General features: G+C 42.6%; 1 protein-coding gene, 1 long non-coding RNA gene and 1 other non-coding gene across 3 annotated transcripts; 1 reads left to right on the forward strand and 2 right to left on the reverse strand.

Annotated features, from left to right (window-relative positions):
- Positions 1-367: 367 nt before the first annotated feature.
- LOC132356026 (uncharacterized) lies at positions 368-2,933 on the reverse strand. Its single transcript, XR_009499737.1, has 3 exons — positions 2,674-2,933; positions 2,468-2,559; positions 368-659 (listed from the first exon to the last, which is right to left on the reverse strand). It is a non-coding gene; the product is annotated as an uncharacterized LOC132356026 (long non-coding RNA).
- On the reverse strand, positions 780-876 carry LOC132356255 (Z30 small nucleolar RNA). Its single transcript, XR_009499780.1, has one exon. It is a non-coding gene; the product is annotated as a Z30 small nucleolar RNA (small nucleolar RNA).
- Positions 2,934-9,898: 6,965 nt separating the features above from the next.
- Positions 9,899-17,476, forward strand: SLFN14 (schlafen family member 14). The gene is made up of 4 exons (XM_059908393.1): positions 9,899-10,958; positions 12,226-12,354; positions 13,270-13,984; positions 16,642-17,476. The coding sequence occupies exons 1-4, from the start codon at positions 9,899-9,901 to the stop codon at positions 17,474-17,476; spliced, it is 2,739 nt and encodes a 912-aa protein (XP_059764376.1).
- Positions 17,477-20,012: the final 2,536 nt, after the last annotated feature.

The following is a 20,012-nucleotide window of genomic DNA, read 5'->3' on the forward strand; positions in this document are numbered from 1 at the left end:
ACAGCAAGAATTCAGTCTTGAGTGAAATACCTTATTTCTCAAGTGAAATACTGCACAAACACTTAAGTTGCCACTGGATTGGCAGGTTGGTGAAAACATATGGGTTAAAAAAAAAAAATCATTACTAGAAGAGGAAGGATGAAAATGATTTTTAAGTGCCTCTGCTGAGACAGGTGTCCAATACAACTCATTTTAGCAATTCAAAGCACATTTTCTGATAGCACTAAGATAACAGAACTAAATTTTGAAATAGAATATCCTATAGCTTGTAAAATATTAACACTTTTATATACCACGAGAAGAGTATAATGGATATTTGCAAAAATTCTTATTAAACCACAAGGTTTTACCGGAACAAATACCATAGTTAAGTAAACTTTTTTTTTAATTTTAAAATTTTTTAATTTGTTTCAAAGTTAAACCCAAGACACACTGACTTCACAGGAAATCCAATGAGAAATGTTTTTCTAGGCTGAACACCTGTTTCCCCTTAGTCTCCCCCCAAAAAACATGTACATGTTAATTACTTTCATTTTACAATCACTGCTAAATAAACATTTTTAATATAGTAATAAGTCAATAAGGGAACCGAACCAGATTCAGGATTGAAATAATGCAGTTTTCCATGAAGATATCAAAGCCATATTTTTCACCTCAACCTACAAAGAAAAACAGGAAAATATCAGTAATTCAAAAGAATATTAAACACTCTTACACATAATAAAACCAGTATCCAAAGAGGCTAGAACATACCAATGTGGAAAAACCACAACCAGAATCAGCTCAGAGAGAAGATTAAGGGGTCATACCCTGGTCAAAGCCAACACTGAAGCAATGGCAATACCAGGTCAGACTATACTTCACTCATCATTGCATCATTGCTTTTCACCTCCTTGTATTATCTAAGAGCAGCCCAACACCCTATTTTCACATCCAAGAAAACTTAGGTTTACCCGTGAGAAAAAAAGACTTCTTTTTAGGTAAGTTGCAACTGTGGGCTTTCAATATTTGATCTTCCACTATGCACCTCAAGCAACTCTGCTGTACAAAAACGCAAACTTGAACAAGTTTTGTTTTGGAGGTGCTTTTTTAAAATTTCTGTAATACAGAGTAGAGTGGAGAAGCATTTACAGTTCAAAAACATTTCTTGTTTTAGTGAGTCCAAACACCATGCATGATAAAATCTCAGGGATGTCTGTGAAGGGATTTATAATCTAGTTCTAAAGCAAAATCTTTAGAAAAGATTTTCTCCTAAAATCCTTTATAAAGTAAACTCCAGTTCATTTAACATACAATTTGATTTACAATTCTGCTGCCAACAAAGATGAAAAGTATAGTCATAAAAATTTTATACAGGAGTCTGCTAAAGAGTCCAAGACCCAGGGAGGCGAGGATTTGACAAAGGTCCATAGCAAAATAACAGCAATGCTGGAAAGAGAAACTGAGGTCTGATTACCAGATTTATATTTTTCCACTACCAGCTAAATACAAGGTTTAATTTCATTTTTCTCCAGGCCATGGGCAAGATAAAGGAAACAATGCAAAGCCTGGGTAATTCACAACATGGATGATTAATTTCTGAATGAGAAAGCTGTTTGCATTTTATTTATTCTAAATGACACCTTCCCGTGGTTTACTGTCGCTGACATGCTATGCTAAAGTACTAGGATCACAAACAATGTCAACCTCTCCAGCTTTTCAGCATTGTGTTTTCAGTATCTAAATAACAATTCTGGAGACACAACATGCCTCCTTCAGCCATTTATAAATGTCAATAGATTGATACTCCATAGTTAAAAACGTACAGCTATGGTCTGTGTTCTCCATTCAGCAACTGAATTCTACAAAGAGGGAAACTAAGTCAAGTGCCTGTTTAGAGGCTCAAGCCTTTATCTCATCAACCTCTGCAGAAGTAAGTACACGTTACAAAAAGCAAACAGGCTAAGAGAACTTAAATAACCTTGTCTAAAAGCATGAAACTTGTGAGCAGAGCTCCAAGTGTGCTCCAGCCACATACAGAGGGCACACTTTCCTAGTTCTCTTCCTCAGTATGCTTTCCTCTGTCTGGAGCGCCTTCCCTACCCCTTTCAATCTGGAGAAAGTCTGTAGTTCTAAAACCTTGTTCAAACGTCACCTTCTCTGTTAAGCGGTCCCTAACTCCCTCAGTCATCTCCTCCTCTGACTCCCACAGCACTTTTTCCCATCACAGTACGCATCACACGCCAATTATTCACCCATTCACGTCCCCCACCTCCCGTCTCTCCCACCAGCCCCATTACACAGAGCTCCTAAAGAACCAGAACTTCCTTTTACTGGCCTTTGCATCCATTACACTCAGAATGATGCCTGGGACACAGAAGGCGGCTCAGTAAGCGAGAGTTTAATTCAGTCAGTGAACGACCCTCCCTACTAAACCCTAAGCGCCTGGATTATACAAGCATCAGCACAGTTTATAAAGCCGACTTACCTCCAACATTTCACGTAGGTTAAGGACGTCCCTCAAGCATCTCTAAGCCCTCCGTCCTCCAGCTTCAAACTCATGGCATTCTGCATGGCGCCCTGCGCAGGACCACCAATACTTATACACGGTGTATCCTCAAAACGATAATAATAACAACAATAACAATACTACTGCTGATAATAATAATAATAATAATAAAGTCCAAACCCCACCAACTTCAGGAAAGACTGAGACGCCATCCTTCCGGGGAAACACAAGGCCGGATCCAGGGCTCAAACCAAAGCCTCAGGCAGGGGTCCGCAGCCCGCTTTCCGAAGCCCCCAAAACTCTTACGCCCTAGACTCTCAGGAGGCCTGCCCAGGCCTGCGGAGGCTGCCCGCAGTCCACCCGCCGCCGTTCAGTCCCAGAGGTACCGGCTTGGGTCTTCCCACACCGCTCCACCTCGCTACCCCGCCGGCTGCCGCAACAGCCCGATCCGGGCAACCAATCCCGCGACTGCCAGTGGACCACGTGGGCCGCAGCCCTGCGGCTCGGCTGGTGCGAGGAGCAGCCAATCGGAGGGCGAGGCGAACGCCGGGGTTGGGGGGGGGGGTGGAGCGGGCCAGAAGGCGCAGGCGCCTTTGCCGTCTCTTGTTGGCGTGGCGGGCTGCATCCTCAAAGTTAAAAGCTAGACCCTGAGTAGTCCCCGCACTCCCTCCAATTCCCTCATCTCCGACCGTGGGGAGACTGTCATCCGGAGTGGTTTTGCTGGTGCCTTGTTTCACAACTGGGGAAGGGCATCTGAGACGGGCTGTAGAGGGTGTGTGTGCCCTGGCTTTCCAGGAAGAACTATTGATTCAGACAGTGTTCCGACAGTATCGTGCTTGCGCCGAATTCCCGCCTGAGGGCTAGGGGTTGAGGTGGACTTCGATGAATGTGTCCCTCTCTCCCCGTCCAGGAGAAACTCATTGGCTTGTCAGGGGCTTGGACGCTTCCTGAATAAGCAAGAGGTGCCACTAAATATCAAAGAACTGCGAAAGAGAGCAAGAAAGACTTCCTGGGAGAGGTGGCATTTGATCTGGGTCTTGAAAGATGCGTTGGATTTGAGAATTAGGAGATTCTGGGAGAAAATAATTTAACTCCCGAATTAAATGAGAAAGCATAGGGGAGCTTACCAAATTTAGGTAAAGTTGAAACTGGTGTAGTGTTTTCCAAAATTCAGTGAGTTGGAAATACCAGGAGGAAACTTAACAACATAGATGTCCCCCAGCATCAAAACTAAACGACAAACTCCCACAATCCAGACTTACAGAATCATTAAGGTTGAATCTGGAGTTGGAACCCAGGCGTGTATATTTTTAATAAGTACCCCAGGGGAGATTCTGATTCACACCAAAGTTTGAGGACCAGTGTTAGCATAAAGAAAGGGGGTGATAAGAGATTTGAAAGACAGGGCAAGACTTTGTTAAAGATAGTGGCTTGCTGGCTGTGTAGTTTAGACTACTCTGGAGAAAGTGGGAGATGTAAAGATTTCAGAGTCTGAGGAGATGGGTGATCAGAGCTGAAAACTCAATATGCAACTGTGTTTTTAAATAGATTGAAGGAAGGCAGAGTGAAAGAAGGGGAAGCTATTGCCAAGTGATTGCAATGGTCCAGGTGAGAGCTAGTAAGAAATAGAGAGGTGGCATATGAAGGACAGCAGGAGGAATGTGATGAGTGTCAGATAGGGATGGGGAGAAAGATATGAGGAAATAAATGGAGAAAAATGGAATGTCCTCTGTACCAGACCTATGAAGGACCTCCATTGTACTTTAAGGACAGACTTTAGACAGTGAAGAGAATGGGCCTTTGCAAGTGCTGTTTCCTCTGCCTGGTTTTCCCCTTCCTTCTCCAACGCCCTTTCTCAACCTGGTGCATTCTTTTTTTTTTTAAGGTAAGTTTTTTTGCTTGTCTTTATGGAAATGAGGTTAGTGCTTTTTTTATGTTTTTTATTTATTTTATTTTATTCTTGGCGTTGCCGTGCGCGGACTTTCTAGTTGCGGCGAGTGGGGGCTACTCTTTGTTGTGGTGTGCAGGCTTCTCATTGTGGTGGCTCCTCTTGTTGTGGAGCACGGGCTCTAGGCGCACAGGCTTCAGTAGTTGCAGCACGCGGGCTCAATAGTTGTGGCTCGCAGGCTCTAGAGCACAGGCTCAGTAGTTGTGGCGCACGGGCTTAGTTGCTCCGCAGCATGTGGGATCTTCCCGGACCAGGGCTCGAACCCATGTCCCCTCCATTGGCAGGCGTATTCTTTTTTTTTATTTTTTTTTTATTTTTTTTAAACATCTTTATTGAAGTATAATTGCCTTACAATGGTGTGTTAGCTTCTGCTTTATAACAAAGTGAATCAGTTATACATATACAATATGTTCCCATTTCTCTTCCCTCTTGCATCTCCCTCCCTCCCACCCTCCCCATCCCACCCCTCTAGGTGGTCACAAAGCACCGAGCTGATCTCCCTGTGCTATGTGGCTGCTTCCCACTAGCTATCTATTTTACATTTGGTAGTGTATATATGTCCATGACACTCTCTTATCCTGTCACATCTCACCCCACCCCCTCCCCATATCCTCAAGTCCATTCTCTAGTAGGTCTGTGTCTTTATTCCCGTCTTGCCACTAGGTTCTTCATGGCCTTTTTTTTTTTTTTTCCTTAGATTCCATATATATGTGTTAGCATACTGTATTTGTTTTACTCTTTCTGACTTACTTCACTCTGTATGACAGACTCTAACTCCATCCACCTCATTACAAATACCTCCATTTCATTTCTTTTTATGGCTGAGTAATATTCCATTGTATATATGTGCCACATCTTCTTTATCCATTCATCTGTCGATGGACATTTAGGTTGCTTCCATGTCCTGGCTATTGTAAATAGAGCTGGCAGGCGTATTCTTAACCACCGCACCACCAAGGAAGCCCTCAACCTGGTGCATTACTTGCAGGTTTCAGCTCACATACCATCTCATTTATGAAATCTTATCTTGTTCTCACAAGCATAGTCACTGTCACTCCTTAGAACACCCCAAGCACACTGTTCATATGTTTCCAGCTCTCCAGAATGGCACTAGAGTGTAGTGGTCATGCATATGGACTATAGTATTTGCAAGCACCCTCTTTGCTCATCTTTCACATTATCCTTCCTTCTCCTGATTTGGTCCCTAATAGTGCATTAAAGAATAAGAAGGAGAAAACAATACAGTTCCTAGTTCTTCTGCCCAAAAAATGTCCTTCCTGTTGATTGGGAAGGAAAAAGGAGGTACTTAGGTAGATTTCAGATTTTGAAGACTCCAAAGCAATCCAGAATCCCAAACTTGAAAGGCAGTGGAAGGAGTAGGAGCATTTGTATTAAACAGACCTGGCTTTGCATGCCAGCTCTTCCACTTAACTGGCCATGTAATCTCAGGTTCCGTATCATGTGCCACACTCCCAGCTTGGTCCCTTGTGCCCAAATGCATATGTCCAGTAAATGACGGTCCTTTTTATCTTTCTAAAAGTAAGTAATATCAGAAGGATTTCAGTGTGAGAGTGAAGCTGAGTATTAAGGTAGATAGTAGAACTAAAAAGTGAGACTGGGGACTTCCCTGGTAGTCCAGTGGTTGAGACTCTGTGCTTCCACTGCAGGGGGCGCGGGTTCGATCCCTGGTTGGGGAACTAGGATCCCAAATGCCCAAGGCACGGCCAAGAAATAAGAAAATAATAATAATAATAATAAATTTAAAAATTAAATGAAATAAAAGTGAGACTGAATTTGGAAATGACATGAGTGAAAAAGGGTTAAAGTTGAAGCTGAGAGCAGACCTTTGCAGTTTACTATGTTGCTGTGCTGATTATTCGTCACAGTATGTATTCTGCCTCCTATCTTGGAAATAACTTTTGAGCCAGACAGGTACAAAGTGTCATGCCAACAAAGCAGAACTTCAGTAGTTCTGAAGGAACTAGTAACCGCAGTTAAAAAAAAAAAACCCGAGGGGGTATTCAGAAACCTATTTCAGAATGCCATTTCATCATAAGCAAATTGGAGTAGAAACAAAGAGTTGTTTGATGGTTTGGCTTATGGGGAGAGAAGTATGTTAGTTTCCTGTGTCTGCAGTAACAAATTGCCACAACCTTGGCTGTTTAAAACAATAAAATTTTATTCTCTCACAGCCAGAAGTTTGACATACAAGGGCAGGAATCAAGGTGTCAGCAGGGGCTGTGCTCCCCTCAGACGCTCTAGGGGAGAATCCATTTTGTGCCTCTTCCAGCTTCCTGTGCCTGCCGGCATTCCCTCACTTGTGGCCACATTACTCCAATCTCTGCCTCTGTGGTCACATTGCCCCCTCCTCTTTTGTAGGTATCAAATCTGTCTCTACCTCATTTTTTTTTTTTAAGATTTTTTTTTTTTTGATGTGGACCATTTTTTCAAGTCTTTATTGAATTTGTTACCATATTGCTTCTGTTTTATGTTTTTGGTTTTTTGGCCGCGAGGCATGTGGGATCTTAGCTCCCTGACCAGGGATCAAACCCGCACCCCCTGCATTGGAAGGCGAAGTCTTAACCACTGGACCTCCAGGGAAGTCCCTCTACTGAATTCTTATGAGAACACTTGTGATTGGATTTAGGGCCCACGTGGATAATCCAGAATAATTTCCTCATCTCAACATCCTTTCTTAATCACATCTGCAAAGACCCTTTTTCCTTGTAAGTTAACATTTATAGGTTCATCATCATCATCATCATCATCATCATCAGTAATTGGTGGCCAATATTCACTTGTTCCAGTTTAACCAGCATCCCCAAAAGAGATAACTGTCTCTTACCTGTTTATTTTTTTTCACTTAATTGTTTTTTTAAATTACGCAATTGATGTTCATTGTAGACCATTTAGAAAATACAGAAAAGTTAAAGAAAAAAAGGAAAGGAAAAGAAATTCAATGAAAAATCATCTGTAATCCTCTCACCCAGGGGTAGCCAAACCTTCACCAAAGAGTATTTTTCTAGGCTGGGTCTTGTGTCCAACAAAGAGGAAAAGTAGGAAAAAGAGAATAAAAGTAAATAGAATAGAACAAACGATTTGGAAGGTGATAGAATAGGTTAATATTGTTCATAATAGATAGGTACAGGACAGCTTAATTTAAAATAAATGTAGAGCTTTGAAATGAAATTAACCGGGACAGGAGATGCTTGTATGATGTATAGAAATAACACTCAGCCCTTTAGAGGAGGGACGTTTTAGCTTTGGCCCCTCACTTGAAAAGCCCTGAATTTTCCCACTAATACTTCATTCTCTCGAGGTCAGACCCTGGCCTGCCAATCTGCCCTGTCATAGGCTTTTTTTGAGTCCTTATCAGCCTTCCTCAGGGGTCAATGTTATGAAGACTAGGGGAGTCTGGCAGAGTTCCTGCTCCTCCCAGGCTGATATCAAAGGGCAACAGGGGCTGTGACAGAAGGCAAACATTCAGACCAAAGCCAGATGTGGAACTAAAGCAACAAGAGGAAAAGCAAGAGCATCAGGTAAAAAAAAAAACCAATTTTAAAAAAAAATCTCATTCCTCTCAGTTTATGTCTGAGAGCATGAAGAGCTTAGTAAAATCATAGCTCAGGAGCAACTTGTAAAGGAGAATGAATGAGAAATTTGGGGAAATGTGGAGCAGATGTTCATATGGAGCTAGACTCTCAGAAAACTTTGTATCTATCATGGTTGTTATCAGCAACCAAGTAACATCAATGAGACTTGGGAGTCATGAGAGTATAGTTCTGCTAGTTCAAAAGCAATTAGATTCGTTAGTGAGTCCCAGCAGGTGGAAGTTATAGGGAGACAAATTATAGCTGAAAATAAGGAAGCTATTTCTAACAGAGCTGTCAGAAAATAGACAGGGACTAATTTGAGAGATAATGAGTTCGTTGTTATCGGAGGTGTTCAAGCAGTTGCTGGAAAGCAATTTGTTCAGAGTTGCAAGTATTATAGAGCAGCGGCCCCCAACGTTTTTGGCACCAGGGACCGGTTTCGTGGAAGACAATTTTTCCACAGACTGGGGAGGGGGGAGGGGGGAGGGGGAGGGGGGATGGTTCGGTCGGTAATGCGAGTGATGGGGAGCTATAGGGAGCGGCAGATGAAGCTTCCCTCGCTCGCCGCTCACCTCCTGCTGTGCAGTCCTGTTCCTAACAGGCCACAGCCCAGGGGGTTGGGGATCCCTGTTACAGAGGGTATTTAAGATAGATGGTTGGACCAGATCTTTCAAGTCCCTTCCAACACTTCTGTGATTCTATGATATAATAGAATCTTATCAGAAATTACTCTAAGAGCCAAACATTTACATTTGCCTATAGGAGATGCTCACCTATGAAAAAACAATTCATCAGGTTGATTTTGGTTTGCCTGGAGGAAGTGAGAAGGCAACCAAGGCAAACTAACAGCAGAGGAGAGGACCCATCCTGCTGGATGCCTGCTTTTTTTCCCTCCTGGTGGATATAAACAACACCCACATGGCCTCTGCTTAGCAGAGATCACACAGAAAAAAAATGGGTTCCCTTCTTCTAGAGGAAGAATTTTGGTTTGGGTTAGTAAATATTTTATTTTGCAGTTAACAAAGACTAAGGGGGCCGTCTCTGAACCATCTGCTTCCAGGGTGCTAACTTCAATTTAGGTGGCTGTTTTCTGGTCTGGGAAGCAAAAGGAGGTTGACCACAGTTTAATATCTTTGTCTCAAAGGCTCATGTCCATTCCCCAGTCTTAGAGGTTCCCACAGCACAGGCAGAACTATTAGGAGGAACAGAAAACTCCTGTTCCTGCATCACACTGTATAAGAAATGTACTTTTAGAAGAATGCCCGAAGAGCTTAAAAGATTTCTGCATTTGGTATCAATTGGCATTCTTTCAGGAGTAGAATAAGGCTTTTTTAAATGTATAAAATAGCACATAAAGAATACCAAGTTTTATGCTTGTTTTTATAGCCAGATCTTCTACATCAAATATACTCCAAAGCTATACTCCCTTGGTCCTTTGTTGTCTTCTCTTCTTTCCCCTCTGAATTATAAATAGGAGCATCTTCTGACGGCAACTACTACTTCTGTGTAATTTGCTTTGGCTCCTGTGCCAACCCATGCCCTTTATATCTGGGCTCACTGTTGGTGCTTCCTGATTTTAAATGAAAAATGGCTAAAAGTTCAGCAATTTTTCCATTATGGTAAAATATTAAGCATTCAGTTTATCTATTCCTGTTCATGCTGTGAAGGCTAAAGGTCTTGGCAAAGTTGTGAGAAAACAGTAATATCAAAGATGATTTCCAATGCTAAAATGTATCTCCAATAATCTATAGCTTTGAAGAAAATTTTGTAATCTCTGGAATTCTTGTTAACATAGAAGCAACATTTCTGTCCTAATTATTTATTGGAACCCCTTTCTGTCATTGTTTGGGGCACAGAAGGGCTGCTGAGATGGAGAGTCTCAAGATGGATACGGAAATGCTCTATCCCGAGATAATTGTAGAAGTGGGCAAAGTCACTCTTGGAGAAGAAAACAGGAAGAAGATGACCAATAGCTATTTGAAAAGAACTGAGAATTCTAAAATCATCCAAGCGACATGTGCACTGTTAAATTCTGGAGGGGGTGTGATCAAAGCAGAGATTGATGATAAAACCTACAGTTACCGATTCCATGGGCTGGGACAGGATCTGGAAACTTCTTTTCAGAAGCTCCTTCCTTCAGGTTCACAGAAATACCTTGACTACATGCAGCAGGGGCACAGTCTTATGATTTTTGTGAAGTCATGGAGCCCAGATGTCTTCAGCCTCCCCCTAAGGATTTGCAGCTTGCGCTCCAATTTATTTCAGAGAGCTGTGACTTCCACCGTCAACTTGAGTGCCAGCAGTGCCCTGGAGCTCCTCCGAGAGAAGCAGTCCAGAGCTCAAAGAGGAAGATCAAAGGTGCAGGAACTGCATTCTCAGAAAGCTCTTGACAAATACATTCAGGAAGAGGAAGATATGAGGATGTGTGCCTCAGAATTTGTTAAAAAAGATAAACTCATGTATAAGGAGAAACTCGACTTCAGTGAGTCCACACATGTTGAGCTTAAAAGGTTCACCACCAAGAAGATCGTCCCTCGGATTAAAGAAATGCTGCCTCATTATGTTTCTGCATTTGCCAACACCCATGGGGGATACCTAATTATCGGGGTGGATGATAAGAGCAAAGAAGTGTTTGGATGTAAGAGAGAAAAAGTGAACCCTGAATTATTAAAAAAAGAAATAGAAAACTGCGTAGAAAAATTGCCTACATTCCACTTCTGCTGTGAGAAGCCGAAGGTGAATTTCACTACCAAAATCTTGAATGTGTATCAAAAAGATGTCCTGTATGGTCACGTCTGTGTGGTACACGTGGAGCCCTTCTGCTGTGTAGTATTCACAGAGGCCCCGGATTCCTGGGTCATCAGGGACAATTCTGTCACAAGGCTGACGGCTGAGCAGTGGGTAGCCATGATGCTGGATATTCAATCAGGTAAAGCAGACAAGAAGTCCTTGTCCAGTCAGCAGGGAGGAGCCCCTTCTCTGCCTTCTTTTGGGTATTTGGTCAATATTTTGGTTAGAGAATAGAAAGCTGGTTTTGCTTACAAATCTTCTACTAAAGGGTTATTTTCTAACATTTTTAGTTCCAAAGACTCAGAATATGAAATGTGTGAGGTCAAGAAGTGCTTGGATTTTCATTTCTTTGGGGAAAGTTATAGTATGCCATCAGCCATGAATTCATGAAAGTTCCTTTTTATGCACTGTAAAGGTGTGCTGAAAAAAAAATTGCAGGCTGATAGTCTTAGTCTAAAACATTCATCAGTAGTCTCTCTCTAAAGACGATATTTCAGAGAAACATTGTTTAAGAAAGACTCTCCACTAATTCTTTCAAGGGAAACTTGTTGACAAATTTGAATTGTTTCAGTAATATTAGGAGCCAGTGCCTTGAACCACTAGGCTGAGGGCACCACCAAGTGGAGAAAAACTTATGCAAAAGAAGGTGCTGGGGAGGGGATGGTGGTGGGGGAGGAGGACTCCTTGTGTTTTCACTTCCTTACGGTTTTGCTGAGCATCAGCCCTGGTGATTTCAAATCAATCCATAAAGGACTTACTGGCTGAATGAAGTTTATCGGTTTGCCTTCATGGTCAGTAAGTTCCAGATTTGATAAAAGAAGCTCGGATCAAGACTTCAGAGATTTTATTGGATACTTTCTCTTATCTTAAATTTGTTTGAGTTTACTTACACACACAAACACACACACACACACACACACACACACACACACACATAAACCCCAAACTAGAGATCCTACCACTTTCCATTCCATCTAAACTTTGGGGTGGGGGGGACTTTAACAACTATAATAATATTTTAAAAATACTGTGCTTACTTTTTCTGACACCACCCTACCACCACCACTACCACCACTACTGGAAGCCTTTTCTTCTTAGAGGTGACCTGTAACTGGAATATTAGAGTTGGAAGGAACCTTAGGGATCACCTGCTCACCCTTGCAGGAGAGAGAGGTGAAATGACTTGCCCAAGATAAGTCACAGGTGACTTAGAAGATGCATGGCCCTACAGGAGTCCCAGACCTCTTTTCCTAACATATGTGAACTGTTTGAGGCATAGAAAGAATGAGAACAGCTCAGGCATGACACACACCATATGTCAACAGTAGGAAGAGCAATGGAAACATTCTTTTACTTTTTTTTTTTTTTTTTTTTCATCTGAAACAACTCTCCATGGATTTGTTTAGCTCCTTCTAATTTGGCTGCAGACTACAGCCTTCACCTGATTTCACCAGCTTCATCTACACGAAGAAGCCCGTCATCTCCCATCAAAGTCCTGGAATTTAAGGGGGCTCTACAACAACGCTTGTTTCCAGGTATTCCTTCTTGATTTCAGCTGAGGGGATTATTTATTAAAATTAAGGGGATTATTTTCTAAAATTAAGTTGGGAGGAATTGGTAGCAATTCGTCCAAGCCTTTCTCCTTAGAGAAGGTCAAATGTAGGGCTTAGCAGACACAATTGTCCTGAATTAATATACATGGCAAATTCTTGATTTCAGTCATCAAATCCACCCTACACCTCTGTGCGTTTTGGGCTTCCAGGCACAGATAGCTTTTGTTCTCCAAATATGAGAGAATAAATTTGAAACAGCTGCCCCCTGGCTTTCCAAGGCAGAAGGAGGTGAGCCATGGGGTCACCTAGACTCTTCCTAAGGCAAGAGTTTCTCAGTCTTGACCCTATTGATATTTAGATCAGATAATTCTTTGTTGAGGGAGGCTGCCCTGAGAATTGTAGGATGTTTGGCAGCATTCCTGGCCTCTAGCCACTAGATGCCAGTAGCACCTCTCCAGCTATGAAAAATCAAAACATTTCCAGATATTGCCAAATATCCCAGGGGGGCAAAATTGCCACAGGAAAAGGAAAGTTCTTAGTTTCCCAAAAGCATCAGGTTCTCTCTCTGTCTCTCTCTGTCTCTCTCTCTCTGTCACACACACATACACACACACCCTTAACAGGAAGGAATACCTTCCTAGTACTACTGGACCATTTGGGGTTGAGGACAGAGTGCTAGAAGGCTGTTCTGTGAAGACCCCTCCCTGATTGCCTTCCCCTGTATGAGAGCTGCCAGAAACAGGGACTTCCCAGCCCTGGCCTGTGAAGAGGAGGTGCTTTCTTTGCAGACAAGGAAACCCATAATTCCATGGCTAGGTTCATCTCTTCTTACGATGTTGCAGGAATACTTAAATATCCTTTGTAAATTTTAGTAACTTCTATTCCTTGAATTTTCAGTGACACAGGAAGAGATACAATTTAAACCAGAATCCCTCTGTAAGAAGCTCTTCTCAGATCATAAAGGACTGGAGAAATTAATGAAGACACAGATATATCCTTGTTCTCAGGGGTTTGTGATATTTTCCAAAAGCTGGGCTAGTGATGTTGGCTTCAGGAAGGAGCAGAATGTCCTGTGTGATGCTCTCCTAATAGCAGTGAACAGCCCCCTGGTACTCTATACAATCTTAACAGACGCCACGTGGATTGGGGGACCTGTGTACGCCCGGAGCACTGCTCGTCGATTAAAGCAGAAACTGGGAACTGTTGGTGGTTACACAGGGAAACTGTGTGTCATCCCAAGGCTGATAGACCTGCCCAGCACACGGTGTACACCCGGTGAAATCCCCATGCACTATCCCCGATCCTACAGGCTTGCTGATGAGGATGAAATGGAAAATTTGTTGCAGGCCCTTATCGTGGTCTCGCTCTGCTCTCGATCTCTTCTGAGTGACCAGCTGGGCTGTGAATATTTCAATTTGCTTGTAGCAGAGCAGTGCGAGCTGCTTTCAGAGAGCCTCCAGGAGACACGAGAATTGTTCCTCCACTGCTTTCCAGGAACCAGGAAGACTGCCCTGGCCATAAAGATCATGGAGAAAATTAAGGACTTGTTCCACTGCAAGCCCAAAGAGATCCTCTATGTTTGTGAAAGTGACGCCTTAAAGGATTTTGTGACGTAAGAGTTTCACTAACTAAACACAATAAACATATTTAATCAGTCTTTCAACAGTATCACACAAGTAATTTGTGTCTTTACTTTAAGATTTTGCAATGCCTTTGCTGCATATGGACAAGAGCCCAAACTACATACACATTTGCAAGTGATCAAGTAGTTGAGCTAGAAAAGGGCACTTTGCAATGTTCAGGCTTAAACATCTCATTAGAAATTAGCTACGTATGCATAACTTTAAATTTATATAACTAGAAACATTTTCCCCCCGCAATCTATGGCCTTAAATTTAAGAAAGGTTGAAACGAACCTATCTTGTTTCACATATACTTTTTGCTTGATACTTAGTGCTTTAAAGTCATAGGGTATTTCAGTCAATTAGACATTACACCTAACGGGAACTTGAATTTAAATACCATTTATTTCGTTTATAAAATATTTTTACTTGTTTGACTTGTTCTGAGTCACTAATTTTAGAAAACGTGCACATTTGCTTCTGATTTAAATCTTTTTTTTTTTTAAAGATTTATTGATTGATTGATTGATTAATTGACTGATTGCTATGTTGGGTCTTCGTTTCTGTGCGAGGGCTTTCTCTAGTTGCGGCAAGCGGGAGCCACTCTTCATCGCGATGCGCGGGCCTCTCACTATCGTGGCCTCTCTTGTTGCGGAGCACAGGCTCCAGACGCGCAGGCTCAGTAGTTGTGGCTCACAGGCCCAGTTGCTCCGCGGCATGTGGGATCCTCCCAGACCAGGGCTCGAACCCGCGTCCCCTGCACTAGCAGGCAGACTCTCAACCACTGCACCACCAGGGAAGCCCTGATTTAAATCTTTAGCTTTTGATTTAGTAAAAGAAATTGGTTGTTAGTCAATCCAGCAAATGAGGGCTTTTAATTTTGATTTGCTTGACTTACTTATTCAACTAATCTTTTTGAGCACTATTTATATGCTAGGTACTGTGTACATTTAGTGTTAGAGGAGAAAAACATATTGCAGACCTTGACGTAAAGCCCAATAAGAGAGACAAAGAGAAAAATCAGCAATGGGAGTGTTGTGTAACTATTATGATACTAAAGATATGCTTAACTTGGGCTGGAGATTGGTCAGCAAATACTCCCCAGTGAAGGAGATCTTGACTTCCTTCTTAAGAAGTGAGTAGGAGAAGTGAATAAAATCGGGGCTTTTTGGGGCTTCCCTGGTGGAGCAGTGGTTGAGAGTCTGCCTGCCAATGCAGGAGACACGGGTTCGAGCCCTGGTCTGGGAAGATCCCACATGCCACAGAGCAACTGGGCCCGTGAGCCATAATTACTGAGCCCGTGCGCCATAATTACTGAGCCTGTGCGTCTGGAGTCTGTGTTCTGCAACAAGAGAGGCCGCGATAGTGAGGGGCCCACGCCCTGTGATGAAGAGTGGCCCCCGCTTGCCACAACTAGAGAAAGCCCTTGCACAGAAACGAAGACCCAAAACAGCCATAAATAAATTAAAAAAAAAAAAGGGGGGGCTTTTTAGGCAAAGGGCACAGCAAGTGCAAAGGCACGGAGATTAGAGAATCAGAATGGTAGGTCTGCCTGGAGCAATGACGGACTGTGGGTATGCGACAGATGAAGTTGGAAAGGAGGCAGATGCCAGACTATGAAGGATCTTGTAAACTGTGTTAAAGGCTACGTTCTTTATTATGCTTTACAGGTATAAGTTTTTAAATATCCCCAGTCAAAAGGCAAATTCAATTCAACAAACATCTATGAACTTAATGTGAGTGGGTTACGGAGATGGCTAAGAATCAATGCTTTTCTTCAAGAAGTCTACAGAGTCCAAACTGGAAGAGAAGAACATGAATAGTTATGATGCAGGACATAGGGAGTAAAGCCCCAGGGACTGCACATGCAGTCCCACATCTGCAGGGATGGGTGATATGACTTGAATCCAAATTAGAGGTGGCAAGAAACAACCAAGTTTGTTTAAAAAAAAAAGTATACACACACACACACACACACACACACACACACACACACATATGCTAAAACATACTAAGAAGGAAAATTGAGCTAAGTAAGTAGGATTGGTAGCTCCATAGAGGCAAAGCCCTGCAGACTTGGTACCCTGCTTGACGTGTCATGGAACTCAGCAACCTCTTAATGTTTTCCTTACCAAAATCTAAAGAGGCTTCTGCTTTTGTACTACAAGTAAGTGGGGAAATAGGATTTTCTTTAGAGGAACTTGTATGAGCCCATACCTCTTTTGCATACGAAAATTATGATATGCCTTTAGGTGACTGTTCTCCAGCTCTAAAAAAGACAGAAAGTAAAGAAATAGTAGTAACAAGTGTAAATTCCTTTTGAGATTTCCTTTAGATGTAAGGAATTTACCTTCAGGGATTGTCAAGCAGCAGAAATGGACTATAGTAGAAATAATAAAATCTCCTACCTGGGTTCATTTCAAAAGTTTCGCATGCAGATTTTACTTGATAACCCCAAAGAGTAGGGTTTGCAATTATGTATTCTGTCTATCAGGTAACTTGTAAGTAGAGCATTTGTGTAGTATTGAATCAGTGAATCAGTCTCCAGATGAGAACCAGTCTCTAATGCTAATCCAGAGAGTAATAAATGCATGGTATTTCCTTTGTTTATATGCCTGAAGCCCTATTTTCTCCTTCATCCTTACAGCCAGCAAACCACCTGCCAAGCTGTGACCCGGAAAACCTTCATGCGAGGGGAGTTCCCAAAAATCAAACACATAGTGATGGATGAGACTGAGAATTTCTGCAGTAAATATGGTGACTGGTACATGAAGGCTAGGAGCATCACCCATCCAAAGGTGAGGGGCGCTGGAAGTGAAAACCTTCACCACGGGATTCTCTGGCTTTTTCTGGACCCTTTCCAAGTCCGTCACGCAGATATCAATGGCCTTCCCCCTCCATCTGCTCAGTTTCCTCGAAAAACAATCACCAGTGGGATCCACTGTGCTCTGGAAATAGCGATGCTGATGAAAGAAGAAATGAAGAGGATCAAAGAAAATCCTCACCCCAACGTGTCTCCAGACACTTTGGCATCGTTTAGGGAAGCTGCCTATGAGGAAGCAATGTGCGCTCAGGCTCTGCCTGGGGTTTGTGAGACAGAGACGAACCTGACCACAGAAGAAATTGCGAAACACGTGGCAGAAAGATGTCACCACCTGTTCCAACGTGGATATCTGCCCAAAGACATAGCAATTCTGTGCAGGAGAGGGGAGGACAGAGGACGCTATGAGCTTGCACTACTAAGAGCGATGGAATTATTTGAGACCCACGGAGCAGCGAAGGTCGTGTTCAGCCAGGTCTCTGGTGTTTTGGATGGTCACATCGTTTTAGACAGTATTCAGCAGTTTTCAGGCCTGGAGAGGAATATTGTGTTTGGGCTTAGTCCAGAATGTGCCCTGTCAGAGGAAGTTCATAAGCTCTGTTTTGCCTCGAGAGCCATGAAACACCTCTACCTGCTTTATGAAAAGAGGGCAACCTTCTGAAAATTATTTCAAACAGTACAGGAAGGGAGAAAGAGCAGAGTCCCTGCTCCCAGGCAGGTGGCAGCTATGCCTTTTCATGTGTTACAAGTGAGGAAATCAAGGCACAGTCAGAATAGCATGGAGCCACAGAAATGTCTCTTGGGACCGGGCCTTTCAGTCTGTTTGCAGTGTCACTGGCCTTTTCCCAGTCCACTCCACCTATTCCCTGGTACTTATCATTGGTCCCTTGCCTCTGGTTTTTCTAGTCCAATCCAGCTTCCATCTTGTCAACCACAGAAGTCCTCCTCAAATACAGAACTGATTTTGTGACATCCCTGCTAATGTATCCCCAGGGAGTCCCCACAGTCAAACCAAACTAATTTTCAAGGCTTTCCAGGATACACCCTGACTTACTGTCCTAATGCATCCTTTATTATACCTCCATCTCCCAGTGTTTCTAATGCACCCCAGCCTTGCTGGCCTATTTTGGGGGTGGGGTAGGGTGCCCTCCAGGCACGAAACCAGGAGAAAGTGAGGAAATATTCTTTTTGGCTATAATTTCAGATAAAGCCCATCATCTTTCCAAGAGTTGGAAGAGCAGGCGGGGCTTGGAAAAGTGCCCTTAGCCGCCTCTCTGAACTGCTCAGGCCACCAAGCCAGCCGGTCTGAACCTAGTGGTCAGCTCTCCTGATACTGGATTGAACAGAAGAACCTCCCCCCTTACTCCTGTTGCTCCAGCTACCTGATATTTCGTCATTTTTACCTTTCCTTGGGGGCTTTAGGGTACTTTTAGATGGGAGAAAACAAAGTTCAGCAACTAATTAGTTTTTGATGAAGCAAAAGATACCAGCGTGTTAACATTCGGAGAATGGGAAATGTGTGAATTCTCTAAAAATAAAGAGTCAAAAGTGGAGGAGGATTGAGGGAATGGAGAGAACAGGGGTCTGCTAAATTTTAGTCGTAAGCCTCAGTGCCATTTGACTTTGAACTAGTTGCATACATGGTATAATTTTTGATAAAATAATTGATTTTTTAAAACAAATTAATTGTTTTAAATATTGCATTTGAGAGTCTTCGTCAGTTCTATGCAGACAGTTTGGTCGGGCTCAAAGTAGAAGGCCTAATCCAGTGGTTCTCAACACTGGCTGCTCATTATAACCACCTGGGGAGCTTTAAAAAATACCAGTGATCAGGCCAGAAAGGAGACCAGTTAAATCAGCATCTCTGGGCATGGGCCTGGGCAACGGTATTTATTAAAAGTTGTCCAGGGACTTCCCTGACGGTGCAGTGGTTAAGAATCCACCTGCCAATGCAGGGAACACGGGTTCGAGCCCTGGTCCGGGAAGATCCCACATGCTGCGGAGCAACTAAGCCCGTGCGCCACAACTACTGAGCCTGTGCTCTAGAGACTGTGAGCCACAACTACTGAGCCCACGTGCCACAACTACTGAAACTACTGAAGCCCACAAGCCTAGAGCCCATGCTCCGTAACAAGAAGCCACCGAAATGAGAAGCGCGCACACCACAACAAAGAGTAGCCCCCGCTCGCTGCAACTAGAGAAAGCCCGCGCGCAGCAACGAAGACCCAACACAGCCATAAATAAATAAATAAATAAATAAATAAATAAATAAATAAATAAATAAATAAATAAAAGTTGTCCGGATGATTCCAATATGCCACCAGGGTTGAGAACTCGTGAATCTTCTAGTCTGTTCTTTCTGTCCCCAAATGTATGTGTACAGATTTCTCTTCCCCTTAGACTGTGAGACCCCTGAGAGTAAGGATGGCACTTACACATCTTTATTTCCCTGAAAGTAACTAGTGCAGCACCTTGAACATGGCAGGTGCTCAGCAATTATTTATTGAATGGACTTGCTGCTTTCAGAAAATCAGAATCTACTAGGACAATGCTTCTAGCCAATGGAATGAATATCTAATTTTGGAGACTTCAGAGGTCAGTGTGGAGAATAATCAACACTGCCATAACGGAGAATAAGAGACTAAAGGAATTTAAACTGTTTTTAGGCAACAGCTAAAGGTCCATGTTGATGGAAGTTTGTTAGATTTGAGTTTGAGATTAGGAACTGGTGGGGACTAAGAATAAATGGCTAACTTGAATGCACTTAGAATTCTACATTTTTCCTACAGACCCTTAATATAGTAGATAAAACAATTAGTTTGGTGAAATAACATGCCTGCCGTAAGAAACTTCTAAAACTTACTTTAAAAAAGAAAGGTACTATATTATGTAAGTTTGAGAAATGGAGAAAGGCAAAATAAACAGTTCTTAGCCACTTGTTATCCAGTCATGATTTTTTTCATTTTTGCTTATTTATTTCTATTCTTTGTTGAGTTGCAAAAAATATTTTTACATAGTTATGATCAAGTTGTACAATCAATTTTATATCCTGTCCATCTGTTTTTTCCATGTAATCTTTTTGTGAGGCACTGTTGTAGACTGTATTATTCTTCCCAATACTTCATCACTCCCTATACCTATACCATGTGTAGTTCCTGAGATTACAGCTGGAGTATATTTTCCACCCCCTTGATGTC

Source organism: Balaenoptera ricei, chromosome 20 (genome assembly GCF_028023285.1).
Source record: "Balaenoptera ricei isolate mBalRic1 chromosome 20, mBalRic1.hap2, whole genome shotgun sequence".
In the NCBI taxonomy this organism is placed as follows: domain Eukaryota; kingdom Metazoa; phylum Chordata; class Mammalia; order Artiodactyla; family Balaenopteridae; genus Balaenoptera; species Balaenoptera ricei.